The 13,816-nt window shown below is 34.7% G+C and overlaps 3 protein-coding genes across 3 annotated transcripts; 2 read left to right on the forward strand and 1 right to left on the reverse strand.

Annotated features, from left to right (window-relative positions):
* Positions 1–3,728: 3,728 nt before the first annotated feature.
* LOC133859608 (uncharacterized) lies at positions 3,729–4,493 on the forward strand. The gene has a single exon (XM_062295063.1). It carries the CDS (start codon positions 3,729–3,731, stop codon positions 4,491–4,493), a length of 765 nt encoding a protein of 254 aa, XP_062151047.1.
* Positions 4,494–6,780: 2,287 nt separating this feature from the next.
* Positions 6,781–7,296, forward strand: LOC133859615 (uncharacterized mitochondrial protein AtMg00810-like). The gene has a single exon (XM_062295080.1). The coding sequence runs from the start codon at positions 6,781–6,783 to the stop codon at positions 7,294–7,296; it is 516 nt and encodes a 171-aa protein (XP_062151064.1).
* Positions 7,297–8,829: 1,533 nt separating this feature from the next.
* Positions 8,830–10,437, reverse strand: LOC133860709 (senescence-specific cysteine protease SAG39-like). The gene is given in 3 exon segments (XM_062296288.1): positions 8,830–9,194; positions 9,196–9,554; positions 10,129–10,437. Coding segments are annotated over 3 exon segments (900 nt in total). The 5' UTR covers positions 10,436–10,437; the 3' UTR covers positions 8,830–8,960.
* Positions 10,438–13,816: the final 3,379 nt, after the last annotated feature.

Below are 13,816 nucleotides of genomic sequence, written 5' to 3' on the forward strand. Positions count from 1 at the left end.
TTAACATGGTATCATAACGAAGATCCTGAGTTCAAACATTATCTTCATCATTCACCCCATTTCAATTAAAATTTCCATGTATTATAAAAATATTGAGTTCCATGTTGGATAGATATGATGTTACAAAAGTAAATATATGGCTAATATAACACGGTCCAAACTCTTAGGCTTCAACTTTAGGGTTGACTAATCAACATGAAGGAAAATCAAAATGTTTTCCTATCAAAATCAGAACAAAAATAGGAAGGTCAATTGCGATCAATGATCATCATCATTGAATTGAAGCCTTCCTAATTACCCAAAGTAGGGTTATCTTAGCTTAATTAGTTAAATTACAAGGCCATTCACAACCCTTCTTCATTGCTTGGTTGGCAATGACATGCCCTCGTTGGGAAGGCAAGTCACACGGGGACATGTTGGCATGGTGGTTGTTTATGCAAATACTCCAGAGCTAGCTAGCATCTAAGGGTCCTCATTTCCCATCCTACTGATGAGTGCAAAATATTATATAATTGGGCCCCTTAATTTATATTTGTTAAACCCTTAGTTTTGTTATATTCTAATACTTTTTGTTAGTTTTGGTATTTTAGTGTTTTGCAGGTCTTTGAGAAACAATGTTGTTATTTTTGTGGAATTGACATAAAGATGCAAGGAAGGTCCAAATCAATTTTATCTCTAGACTTGTGGAGACCAAATCAAGCACATTTCTCCCTCCATAATGGGCAGCAACTCTACACGTTATTGGCAAAAAGGTTTTGGAAGAAAATCCTTCAAATTCCAAGATTTTAATGAAGTGGCAAAATCCTTTATTTATGGAAAGAATTCAGATTGAGCACGTCACTTTATTTTCATCATAACTTTCGGCTCAAGAATCGGATTGCATTGAATTTAGTGGTGTTGGAAAGCTAATGAAAAATGCAACAAATAAGTCAGAAATATGTTTTTCCTATTTCTGAATTTTACTATGCCCAAATTGCCCCGAAATAAAAGAGCCCAAATTTGTGCGGATATGGAGTCTTTTTCCTACTTGGATTGGAATTTCAAAAGATGTGTAAGAGTAGGGGACCATATCATGCAGATTTTCTTTCCAAAGCAAATGCCTTTCATGCACAAGTTGATTTTCTTTCCATATACTCCTGGTGATGGACGTGTGGAGAACAAATCAGATTGACATGTCATGATTTCTTTCCATAATTTTTACCAAGACACATGGATTCAAGATCTGATTTATTTTCATCCTTGGACTGCTGTGCAATTAATGCAAGATGTGATTCTTTCCTTAGCTAGACCATCAAGAAAGTACCAAAAAGACTTTGCAAGCTCTTTAAATACCATGCTTTGTTCTTCCGAAAAAGAGGAGAGGAGCGAAGGAGCACAGAAGAGCATAGAGACGCCAAGTTGGAATTTTATTTTCTTTGTTTTTAATTTATGTTTAGTACTTTGATTATGGAATTTATTTTCATAAACATGAGTGCCTAAACCTCTAGCTAGGGTTAGAGGTGAAGCCTAGTATTTTATTATGTGTTCTTGAGACCATGTTGTTTGTTCTTCATAGATGAATGATTAAATTTTGGGGATGATTTTTTATTTGAGAGTAATTTAATGGGACAAGTTTATTTTGGTTCCTAATGATTTTTGTTTATATCAAATGCTTACTTTGTTTGATTTGATATGATTTAAAAATATATGGAATGCTTAATTTATTGTTTCATGTTTTTGAAATCAAATTCTCAATCAACCCATGCTTAATCTATTTTATATATTTTTTTTATGTCTCATGAATATATAATAAAATACTAGGTGGATCCTTGAAACCCTAGTCTTTTCCAATATTATCTTCAAAATCAAATTTATTTATTTTAGTTTTATAGTTTACTTTTTAATTTAAATTATATTCCTCTGCTCCACTTTCGAGTGGAAACCAAAAACAAAAATTCCTATTTTTTTTATTTATTTTTCTTTTCTGCAAAATAGTAAGAATTATTCTCTCGTGTCTAATATATCATTCCTTGTGGATCGACCTCGGACTTACCGTGATTTATTACTTGCGAAAACCTACACTTGGGTTTGCACCCTTTGTGGTCCAACACCTACTTTTTATTTATTATTTTTTTTTTAATTTTTAAATTTAAATTTTTTTTAAGCAAATGCAAACAGGGGAAAAGGAAGCTAATCTAAATAGGGGGATCTTTCCAACCTTCCCAACCCTATTTCATTCATTGCTTGGTTGGCAATGACAGGTTATCATGGGGACATGTTTGTGATTGTTTTGGAGAAATATACTTCATTTACAACACGCCAAAGGCTGAAGCAATGTCAAGCATACTACCGTTAATGATTGTGGGCCATATAATTTCCTAGAAACTGAAATCAAACCTGATAAGCATCTGTTTTTAAATCCTGAAATTCTCATAAACAGCTTCAAATTTATCTTCAAAGCTTAATAAGAAAACTGCCATAGTATCTTTAAACAAGTTGCCTCCCACTTGGGCTTTGGTAGCCGGTTGTATGGACTAAAATTGCAGTCCGGTTTTGTTAGAATAATAATTAAATACTTAAATTTATAGTTTCTTATTAGTTTAAGCTATGATAATTGACGACTAAACATGGAATCAGGGCAAACGTCCTAAATTCTTGTCGCACATATGCGTGCCTGCAAGGGTGGACGTAGGTAGAGGGTGCCGGGGGGGGGGGGGGGGGGGACGAATGTCCCCCCAAATTTTTTTAATAATTTTATTTAGATAGCATTTTGACATGGAAGGTTTGCAATATTTATGTATTCGTCCCCCCTTCATAGGGAACACTGGAACAGACTGAAAGACAGGCTTTTGGGAAGGAAAAAAAACAAAAGACGTCCTATCCTTTTTCATTTTGAACTGAAAACATGGGCGTGGTTTGATTTTTTTCAAGGCAGAGTGTTAAATAGTTAAAATGAAATGTAAGTTCATTACAAGTGAAAGGGTGGGACTTGTAATTTGATTTGGGATTTCACACCTTTTTTTTTTTTTTTTTTTTTTTTTTTTCACACCAAAGGGCGTGGCTATGACATTTATTTTCCAATTTTCCTCTTTTACTTTTCAAATCTTAAACTTTCTATCTAAACCCATCTCACAATCTCTCTAAGTCTCCATCTCAAAGAACCAAACGAGCGAGAAACGGTGTGAGAGAGAGAACGATGAACGACAATTCACCATGAACCTCTTGCACTACGGTTAACTTGTGAGCACATCCCCCACCTTTACGGTTGAACCAGCTCCCCACGCGGCCATGCCCCAACCGGACTTGAATTACACTGATGAAGCTGAAACGTCAATCGTTTGTGCCTCATTCTCTTTGTTAAGATCATAGTACCGTCCCCCCACACAACAAAACCTAGTTTCGCCCCTGCATGCCTGGTGTAAGCACGTTTATGTGTTTGTGTTTGAGTGTGTGTGTGTGTGTGTGTGAGAGAGAGAGAGAGAGAGAGAGAGAGAGAGAGAGAGAGAAGTTTTGCTGCTAATTTTGCAAGTGGATTCTGCATGAAATCAGGGTGATGGCAAACAATAATGCTATCAGAATGAATTTAACATACAAATCATGGGAAACACTCATTCTTCTGACATGACTCTAAAAGTTAAAAGTCCCTTCATATAGAGATAACTTTCCCTAAAACAGTCTAGTCTTAGTTTTTCTTTCCTTTGTGATTCCCACAGACATAGTAATTAAGTAGGCTTCATCTCAGTGACATAATGAAGGTAATCATTGTTACAGGAACACGCAAATTTGTCATAGAAGTGGGTCTCCAAGAGCCAGTTCTTGATATCAAAAGAAAGATAGAACAACTCTTTGGTATCCCTGTGGCTTCACAAACTCTCTCAGTGTCTGGATGGGAGTTGGTGGATGGACTTGACATGGAAGACTATCCAATTGTCACTGAAGGTACAAACATTGACCTCACTATCAAATCCATCCTTATGTTACCTCCATTAAACCATCGTAGAAGAATCCAAATTACTGTGAAATTTTTAGGCAGGCAGTTTAACATGGAGGTAGACACAGCAGAAACTGTGCGTAGCCTAAAAGAGAAAATTCATATAGTGGATGGTACACCCATCAAAAGAATGTCACTTTTCTGTTCTGGGATAGAGTTAGAAGAAGACTTTCGCCATCTAACCGAGTACGGAATGTACGAATTTTCTGAAATAATCGTGTTCCTCAAGACGATGAATCGTCTAAGGGATGAGCCTTCATCAAGTTGGCTGAGTCTAGTGGTGCAAACTTCTTCTAGCTTGCTTAATGCAGCCAGCATTCCTTTGGAAATGAAGGACTCATGCACTGTTAATGACTTGAGGCAGTTGTTATTGAGCAGAAAAATAATTCCCATTGATGATTATTTGTTCATACACAAGCAGAGGATCATGCGTGACAATTGCAGCCTCCGAGGGCATGGTGTTGAAAATGGGGACCCTCTCTATGTGTTTAAAGGGACTATTAGTCGAAGTGGAAATATTTGAGATGTAAACCAGGATAAAGACTAATTAAGGAGTATCAATAATCAAGAATAAAAGATGGAAATAGGTCTTGTATTATATTTTTATTAAATTACAATTAAGTAGGAGATTGAAAGAGAGATAATTAGTAACACAAACAGAATCACAGTGAACCAGAATTCTCTGCAATTAAGAGAAGCCTTTGATAGGTCTATCCGTTCAAGCAAGTGAGCCTCGCACCTTCAGTTGCCTAGGTAGGTAGGCCCTATCGAGGGTCTTTCTCATTTGATGCTCATACAGGCTGTAATTCGGTCAACAAATAGCAGTGAATCCCGATCTAATCCTAGTATTCTATGTTAGGGGAAAAAAATAAAAATAAAGAAAGAAACCGGTCATTTTAACAAGTCTTTTTTAGCTTATATGTTCTTGTAACTAATGGTTCTATTACACTCCACTCTCTTCGTACTGACAAGCCATTGCTATCCATATAATCAAGATTTTTTTTTTATTATTTTAAAAAAAAAAAGAAAAAAAAAAGGAGAAGAAGCAAACAAATTAGGCAATTTCCATTTCCTTCTTCCATTTTTGTTTGGTAAGGGAAGTGGGTCTACCCGGAGAGAGAATCAAGCGGAGTGAAGACGAAATGATGGGAGGACCCATCATCAAGGGGATTGAAAAAGAGGTAAATATGGGACCCATCTTGGACCCCACAATCCATCAGTGAAACCCCATCTCCACCATCAGTCATCAGAGGGCTAAGACGATCCTTGTCAAGGATGAGGATCAGACGGTCAAAAGGGAGCTTTTGCTGGGCCTCGATTTCCCTCTTTAGATCAGCGAGCGTGGCATCATTTCCCACCTGGATGTAGAAGAGAGTTCCTGTCAAGTTCTCCACCACCACCTTCATCTTCAAAGACATGATTGGCTTGATTTGCCTTTGCCCATTTTCCACTCTCAGAGTACTATAAGGAGAAAGAGAGAGCTTTTAGGCTTTAACACGTAGAATTTGAACAACATTTGAATTGTTCACGTATGCTGCATTCTCGCTAGTTAGTTCGCTAGCATGCATGAGAGATGGGGGGGAGTACTGGTTGATAGCGAATGCAAATGAAATATGCGCTTGATTGGCCTTAAAACAATAAGATATATATATATATATATATATATATATATATATTCCTCAAACCACATGCCATAATTTAGTGGCCTGCCAAGATTGACATGTTACTAAAAAGTGACGTGTCAAATTTGACACCTCACTAAATGTTAAGTTGAAATAATTTTTTTGAAAAAAGATATTTGTAATTTAAATTTTTAGTGACGTTTCTAATTTGACATGGCACTAAATTAGTGAGGTGTCAAATTTGACACGTTACTAAATATTAAGTTGATATAAAATTTTTTTTAAACTAATATCTGAAATTTAAATTTTTAGTGACGTTTCAAATTTGACACGTCACTAAATTAGTGAGGTGTCAAATTTGACACGCCTCTAAATTGCGGCGTGTCAATATGACACACCACTAAATTGTGGCGTGTTAATGAGACATGTCACTAATTTAGTGACTGTCAAATGTGACACATCACTAAATCTCCTCAAGAATACACACACCAGTTGCATCCCATTTTTTTCTTTCTTCTTCTTCTTCTTTTTTTTTCCCCCTATTTACTTTCCTTTTCCCCCCATTTTTTCCTCCTCCCCCGCCCCTTTTCTTCTTCTCTTCTAATCCCTTTGCCATTTTGTTATTAATATTGTTAGGTACCTAGAGGTTAAGAGAAGGAAGAAGCGTTTTTGTTTTCAGGTGCATGTACGCATGGCTTCAGAGTTTTTTCTTCTTTTCTTTTCTTCTTCTCTTCTTTGTTAAAATGCTTGATCTATGATTCTTCTAGTAGAATTGTGCCTTTTCTAGTTTATCTCTGTTTAATCTGTTTGGATTCATTGCATATTTTGGTTGATAGTGTTAGAATACTCTGATTTTATGCTTACTTTGATTTGATTCTTTGTATTTATTGTCTTTCCATTATTGTTTGGCCTCCTTCGAATATAAATATGCCCTCTATTGTACAATTTAGACACATAGAAATATACAGAATTTCTCTCCACATTTTTTTTCTTCATGGTATCAGAACCAAAGGTCCTAAGTTCTAACTTTGACTCCGTCATTTACCTCCCATTTTAATTAAATATTCCACATAGTGGGCCATACCTATTAAAATGAAGTCTGAGTCCACACGTGAGTGGAAGTGTTAAAGTATTGATTAAGTGATTAAATTTACTTCTTCCTATCAGCTTAGGATTTTAGGACAAGTGATGGTTTTATGCTTATACTTTCTTGGTCTTGAGGTTACTTCAGGTTCAGATGGATATTATCTCTCTCAGGCTAAATATTCGTCTAACTTGCTTTATAAAGCAGGCTTGACTGATAGCAAAACATGCACTTCTCCACTTGAACCTAATATTCGGCTTCTTATTACTGATGGTGAATCTCTTCTAGATGCTACTCTGTATAGACAACTGGTCGGTAGTCTCATTTATCTCACTGCTAGCCACCCAGACATTTCCTATGCGGTTCACTTGGTTAGCCAGTTTATGAGTGCACCTCGCTCTACTCACTATGCTGCAGTTCTTCATATCTTATGCTATGTCAAGGGGACTTTGTTTCATGGCCTTCACTTTTCTTCGTGCTCATCTCTTGAGCTCCGCTCTTATTCTGATGCTGATTGTGCCAGTGATCCTATCGACCGTTACTCCACCACGGGTTATTGTTTCTTACTTGGCACCTCTCTCATTTCTTGGCGTAGTAATAAGCAGACTGTTGTTGCCTGATCTAGTACTGAGGATGAGTACCGTGCCCTTGCCAATACTACATCTGAACTTTTGTGGTTACGATGGCTTTTGACAGATATGGGTGCTCCTCAGACAACTAGTTCCCCTCTTTATTGTGATAATCAAAGCGCTATCCAGATTGCTCATAATGATGTCTTCCATAAGCGCACCAAGCATTTTGAAATTGATTGTCACTTCATTCGGCACCACTTTCAGCAAGGCACCCTACATCTCCAATCTGTCTCCTCTAACGATCAACTTGCCTATATTTTCACGAAGTTTCATCCCCTGGTCGACTATGTGATTTTGTTTCCAAACTCAAGTTGACTTCATTATCTTGAGTTTGAGGGGGATCTTAGAATACTCTAATTTTATGCTTATTTTGATTTGATTTTTTGTATATATTATCTTTCCATTATTGTTTGGCCTCCTTCGCATATAAATAGGCCCTCTATTGTACAGTTTAGACACATAAAAATATACTGAATTTCTCTCCACAATTTATTTCTTCAGATAGCATGTAAGAATACCATTTCTTTATTTTTAATAAATTTTATCTGCTCCGAACTGCCCTGCTGCTATTGCATCTTTGGGTGGCTTTCAATTTTCGAGCGAAGTGGGTATTGGTGAATTTATGGTTTTTTGATGAATAAAGCTGAAATTTGATTTCTTTGTTTGATTGTATATCTCACGATGGTGCTTGATTGGTGGCAGTGAAGACAAGCCTTTTAGGTGCCGGTAATATGCAAATAAGTGTTGGTAATCCCAAAAATAGGAGCCCACCATCTCTGATCCGGCTTTTTTTTTGTTTTTTTTTTAATATACAATTGATGAAGCTACGAAAAGTAATTGGACTGGATGAACTTTAACAATTTAATAGCTAAGGTCTTTTATTTTTCTAAGAACCTTGAAAAATTTTGAGTTGATCCACCCACTTCAAACTTGTTCTTCAACTTGGTGAGCCTAGACACTTAAAGCATTTACAATGGATTTCTAGTCTTTCTATTTTAGATAATGACTTTCAATAGATTTATTTATTTTTTATTATTATCGACACGTGTCACCATCTTATATACGCTGATGTGGCGAATAACGGAATCTGTTAAATTTTTTTACGGAATTTGACTCCAAAGAGCGATTTGTAAATGAAGCCAACCACAAGAATTTCTAAATTAATTTTGATACTAGAGAGAGCGATTTATAAATTAGGCTAACCATAAGGATCAATGGTGTAATTTTTCCTTAATTAATTAACAAAAGTAGAATGCTTCCTTATTTTGCCTGCTTGCCTCTTAGAAGTTAGTACTCCAATTTGCCCCATTTTCACCATGGAAAATCAGAGGTTGTTCTCATGGTTACTCATGCTAAGAAAAAGGCCAAGAAAGACAAGCATGCTCGACAGATGAAGAAGAAGAAGAAGAATGCATTGCTACTTTACATTGTTTTTTGGTAAGGACTAAGGAGAGTTTCTTGCATTAATTGCTAGTTTCCATTGTTTTTTGGTCATGGATGCAGCTTGGATAATAACATGACTAATATTTTAACATTCTCAATAATATTTCTGGTATAATATATATATATATATTTTACATTCTCAAGCAGACACATGCATATTATATTACATATTAAATGTGACAATTTGTTCTGATTAATTCAAATTCACTTCATGCAGTGGGGTAAGAAGCTTCCATAGCTATGCCACAGAGGCCTTCATTTGCATCAACATCTCTTTGCATCCGTATGTACCCTTCTTCGCCCCATTGTGTGCCCCACGAGTTCTTCACTAGCCAATATTTAGTCCCATCGTCGCTAGTCCCGTACCCAACAGCAGTAACTCCATGGTCCAATTGCGTGCCACAGGCACCGATAAAGACACCCTTTGAATAGAATTGAAAGTCAGACCCCCCCGGCATCAATGGCAACAGAAACCGGCTGGTGAGCGACAGCGTTGAGAAGGGCCTCTTCATTGTTGGCAGGCACATCTTCAAAGCCGTTTATCTCGGCCGCATGGATGACTTGTTTTTTAGTGTTGCAGGTTCCGTCAACACCCTTGTAAGGATAGTTAGCTTCTGAAGCGAGGTCGTGATTATGTTGGATGAATGTGAAGGCGTTGTCCATCAAACCTCCTTCACAGCCTTGGTCCACGCCACTGGTGTCACAGTCAACCAGCTCTTGCTCGGATAAAGAGATTAATTCACCAGTTGTTAGCTTGGTAATACCTTCTGTTGCTGCTACTGCTGAAAATGCCCAGCAACAACCTACAGTGTTTGACAAATAATAATTATATAGAGTTAGATCTAGATCACATTTGTCGATCTAGCTAGTGTAAGATTTTATCTTTTAAATATGGCCTATATCCCACATGTATATATGATTTATTATATTTAATAATAAATAGCAAATACGGTGTACGGTATGGCAATTTAATTGTATTAAATTACCTAATGGAATTAAATCAAATTAATTGGCATTGGCATTAATTTGTAAATTGATATCAAATCAATTTAATTAATTAATTATTTCTTGATGGGAGGAACAATTAGGGTATATACCAATTTTAAAGGTTCCTGACCTAACTTATAAATAAAAAAATATGTGTATTCTATCAGTATGACATTCAGTAGGCATAGGTCGGAAGCTTTGACCTATTATTATTTTGTTTTTTAAAGGTAGTTGAAAATGCTTGAACAAAGATGAATGGAAGTAACACTTAATTCTTTCTTTTATTTTTTGCTGCGTATTTGTTTAGCATAATAAGTTTGTTTATGCTAACAGCTAGTAGCTAGTGTTTGCTAATTAATTAAAAAGAAATATTGATATATATGTACTTACCACATTGTCCTTGGTCCTTGACAGGTGTCACGGCTCCTTTAATTCTCCAGTCCATAGTAGACGGCATTGCGAAGACATTTCCATATTTGAAAGAAGAGGACTTTGTGGAACAAATATGGCCCTTGAATCTATTCCGTGAAGCTTTGACCTCTTCATTTGTGAGATCTGCAAATTGGTTAACACTCAGCTTGTAAGGCTTGTTTGGATTTCCGTTAGAAGATTCAATAAGCGCTACATTTTCCTCGAATATCTTGTAGCGTTTCTGCTTCTCGTTAACGTCCTTATACACACGTCCATGGCTCGCCATCCACTCTGTTAAATCTTAAAGTGTATTTTCTAGAATCCACAGTTATTAATTTTCTTGTTTTGAGTGATGTAGTGAGGAATTAATGTAATTTTAAATGAGGGGGGACTCACTTGCACATGATGGATGACACATGTCATTCTCTCCTTCTTAACCTTTCCACCCTACCATCTTCTACCTTGGTCATCTAACCATCACTACCCTCATTCAACCCATTTCATCTTTCAATACAATCTTATACCTTCCCAAGGAACTTTATTATCATTTCATGTACAAATTCGTTGTTCTTCCTTGGTCACATGAAAAGTCATGCTTATCTTCTCAAGTTAAGTGTAAGAATACTCTAGAACCCTTCCCTAACCCTTATATATACCCTAGGCATGCTTCCAAGTCTCTCATTCCATCCTATCTCACCAAAACCTTCTTCTATCTTGTGCAAGTGTTGTCCAACCCAAGTTTTTTCTATTGTTGTATTATTTCATAAATAAGAAGTACATTTTCCATTTAGTTTTGATCTTTCTTCTACTTTTGGTTGTGAGTCCTTGGGCTAGTGTAACTTTGTTGCACTACTTGAGAATCGGTTGTTCCTAATATTTGGACATCGTATTTCTCTACACACTCCTCATGCCTCCCACGCATTGATGCATCTTGGAGGCTGCGAGCTGCGGCTAATTGAGAAGCCAAAGCTCCCAATGTGACCATCACAACCAAACAAAAGCACTGGCTAACGAACCCCATGGAACTTATATTAATTACTGCTTTCAGCTAATATTTGATTAATTGAATTTAATTACTCCACAGCCGCTCCTAATATCTTTATAGACGCTAGGAGTTTGCATACTAATCTGCATTAATTTCCTCATCACCGTGCCTGATAAAATTTTCTGATTTGGACATGCAGTTTGATGACTCTTATGGTTCTGCATGTTGATTTTGTATTTGGGGCTCTCACATCAAACCAATTTAACCAAACCAAAATGGTCTCACCGTAACGTTTCGCTCATCTACGCAAAACGTACGTTGTCTTTTAGAAGATACAACGTGGTCTAAACGATGTGTGATTCTCCAAAAGCATCACAAAGTTGTTAATTAAAAGAAGCTTCAAAGCACAAGCTAACGTTAATTAGCTACGTAACAAGCTCTTGTCCACTATATATATATATAGGCCTAGCAAATCAGCGGGAGTTACAATATATGGTATGATCCTATTGACAAAAAGATCACAACTTTTAGAATTTTGTAACAAAATTTGTAATACAAATTAAATGCTAGGGATAACTTCAAGGATGCAAAACTTTTAGAGGTACTTGAACTTCAAAATATCTCAATTTAGGGTATTAATTTTTTGAAAAATCTCAATTAGCTAAGAGGTCATCTGTTAGGATTTTCCGTTAAATCCTATCAAAATTTCTAAAATATTCATGTGTTTATTTTTTTAAAAAAAATAAAATAAAATTTTGCAAATATTCAGACATGAGTATTTTTGCAAATACCGTTAAATTCTAACCAACACCTAAATCTTAGCAATTTTTTTCGGGTATTTTAAAAATTTTGACAGGATTTAACGAAAAATTTTAACGGCCGGATGACCTCTAATTGAGACTTTTCGAAAAATGAATATTCTAAATTAAAACATTTACTTTAAAGTCAAATACCTTCTCTCAAAAAAAAAAAAAAAAAAAAAAAAGTTTAAAATCCTTAAGCGAAGTTCTCCATAAATGTTGATTACATGATTGAACCACAAGTTCTGTTTTGTAGTGTCGTCGTTATGTTGGAATTAAGTAGGATCTGGTCTATCTGTAAAGTCCTCGTCAATATCCCAGCTGCAGCCTCCCAAAAATGGTCCACCAATCTGAAATAAAAAGTTTCTATATCCCCAGATTCCCCACGAAATCATTATGTCATCCTGATTCAGGCTAATATATATAATTTATGTTGAACAATTTGTTACTATTGAAGACTTGAAGTAGCATCACGAGCGACCAAACAAAAGCTATGAAATCTGCACAAGAAATGTTAATAGTGTTAAAATATTAATTGAATGATTAAGTTAAAAATTTTAAGCTAAGTAGTAAATTAAAGTATCAAAGCTAAGCAAAAGTTTAAATATTGTTTTCATCATTTACATCTCGTTTTAAATAAATTTTTCCTGTATTAATCTTGCTTATTAAGAGGAAGCTTGAGCCTATACACTCAGAAGAAAAATTGGAATATTAATTAAATCAATTAAGCATTTTCTATCCACTTAAACTTTTGATTGAAGCGGTAATTTAAGAACAAAAAAAATAAAAAATAAAAAATTTTATCATTCATCTTGCATTTCAATTAAATATTTAATATATTGGAGTTTGAACCTATACACGAGAAGGAGAAAGAGAGTGTTAAAATATTAATTAAATAATTAAAACAAGCATTTCTTCCCGGCTTAAACTTTTGAAATAAATAATTAATATTTGACATAAGAAACAACACTAGCACACTTACTTTTCTGTTACGTGGCTTAATATATATATATATATATATATATATATATATATATATATATGTTTACAACTTTTTTTACAACTATAATAACTTTTTTTTTTTTTTTTTGGAAAGTAGCCATTAGATTTCTTTTCCTACATGTGAGTTCTATATATTTAATGGTTAATTTTTTTTTTTAAAAAAAAAAATTGTTATAATTGTATAGAAGTTGTAAACGTATCATATCTCTAAGAGATGGGGCATTAGGTGAATAAGAGAATTATCTCCTTAGTATTTAATTTGTATTTTGTTATCTTTTATCTTTATCTTTATTAGTAAGTGTTTGTGATACAATTTATCATTATTTTTCCTAGTAGTTGTTAAGTGTTAGCAATATGATACACATTTGATAGTAGTTTATCTTTATCACATTTCTTTGTAATCCTACATATAAACTCATTGGTTTGATGAATAAAATAAGAAAGAATTAATTGTCTCAACTTTAGCGGTTATTTAATTTGAGAGATTTATGGTATGTTTGGGTGTTTGAAATCAGAATTCAACTATTATTTAGCGTACAAATTCTGAAGAAAAAAAGATGTTTGGATGATTTATAAAATTTATTGAAATTATGAAAATTGGTGTAGAATAATGATTGAAATCATTATTATTTAATATGAATAATATAATTAATTAATTAATTTTTTGAATAGGGTCATATAAATAATTATCTGATCACGCATCAATTTTAAAAAGAAAAATAAATAAATAAAATTCTGGTCACCATCATATCTCTCTCTCTATGTGCCAACAAACTTGTACTTTTTGAAGAGGAAATGCAAAATTCCAACCCCTTGGACAGAGGAAATTAAAGTTGAGCTGGAGTTATTTTTTATTTTTTAATTTTGGGGTGATTTGGGG

This window comes from Alnus glutinosa, chromosome 2 (genome assembly GCF_958979055.1).
Source record: "Alnus glutinosa chromosome 2, dhAlnGlut1.1, whole genome shotgun sequence".
Lineage (NCBI taxonomy): Eukaryota > Viridiplantae > Streptophyta > Magnoliopsida > Fagales > Betulaceae > Alnus > Alnus glutinosa.

Bases quoted from the DNA above. Each gene is read 5' to 3' on its own strand.
- LOC133859608 (XM_062295063.1), top strand. From the start codon at position 3,729: ATGAAGGTAATCATTGTTACAGGAACACGCAAATTTGTCATAGAAGTG.
- LOC133859615 (XM_062295080.1), top strand. From the start codon at position 6,781: ATGGTTTTATGCTTATACTTTCTTGGTCTTGAGGTTACTTCAGGTTCA.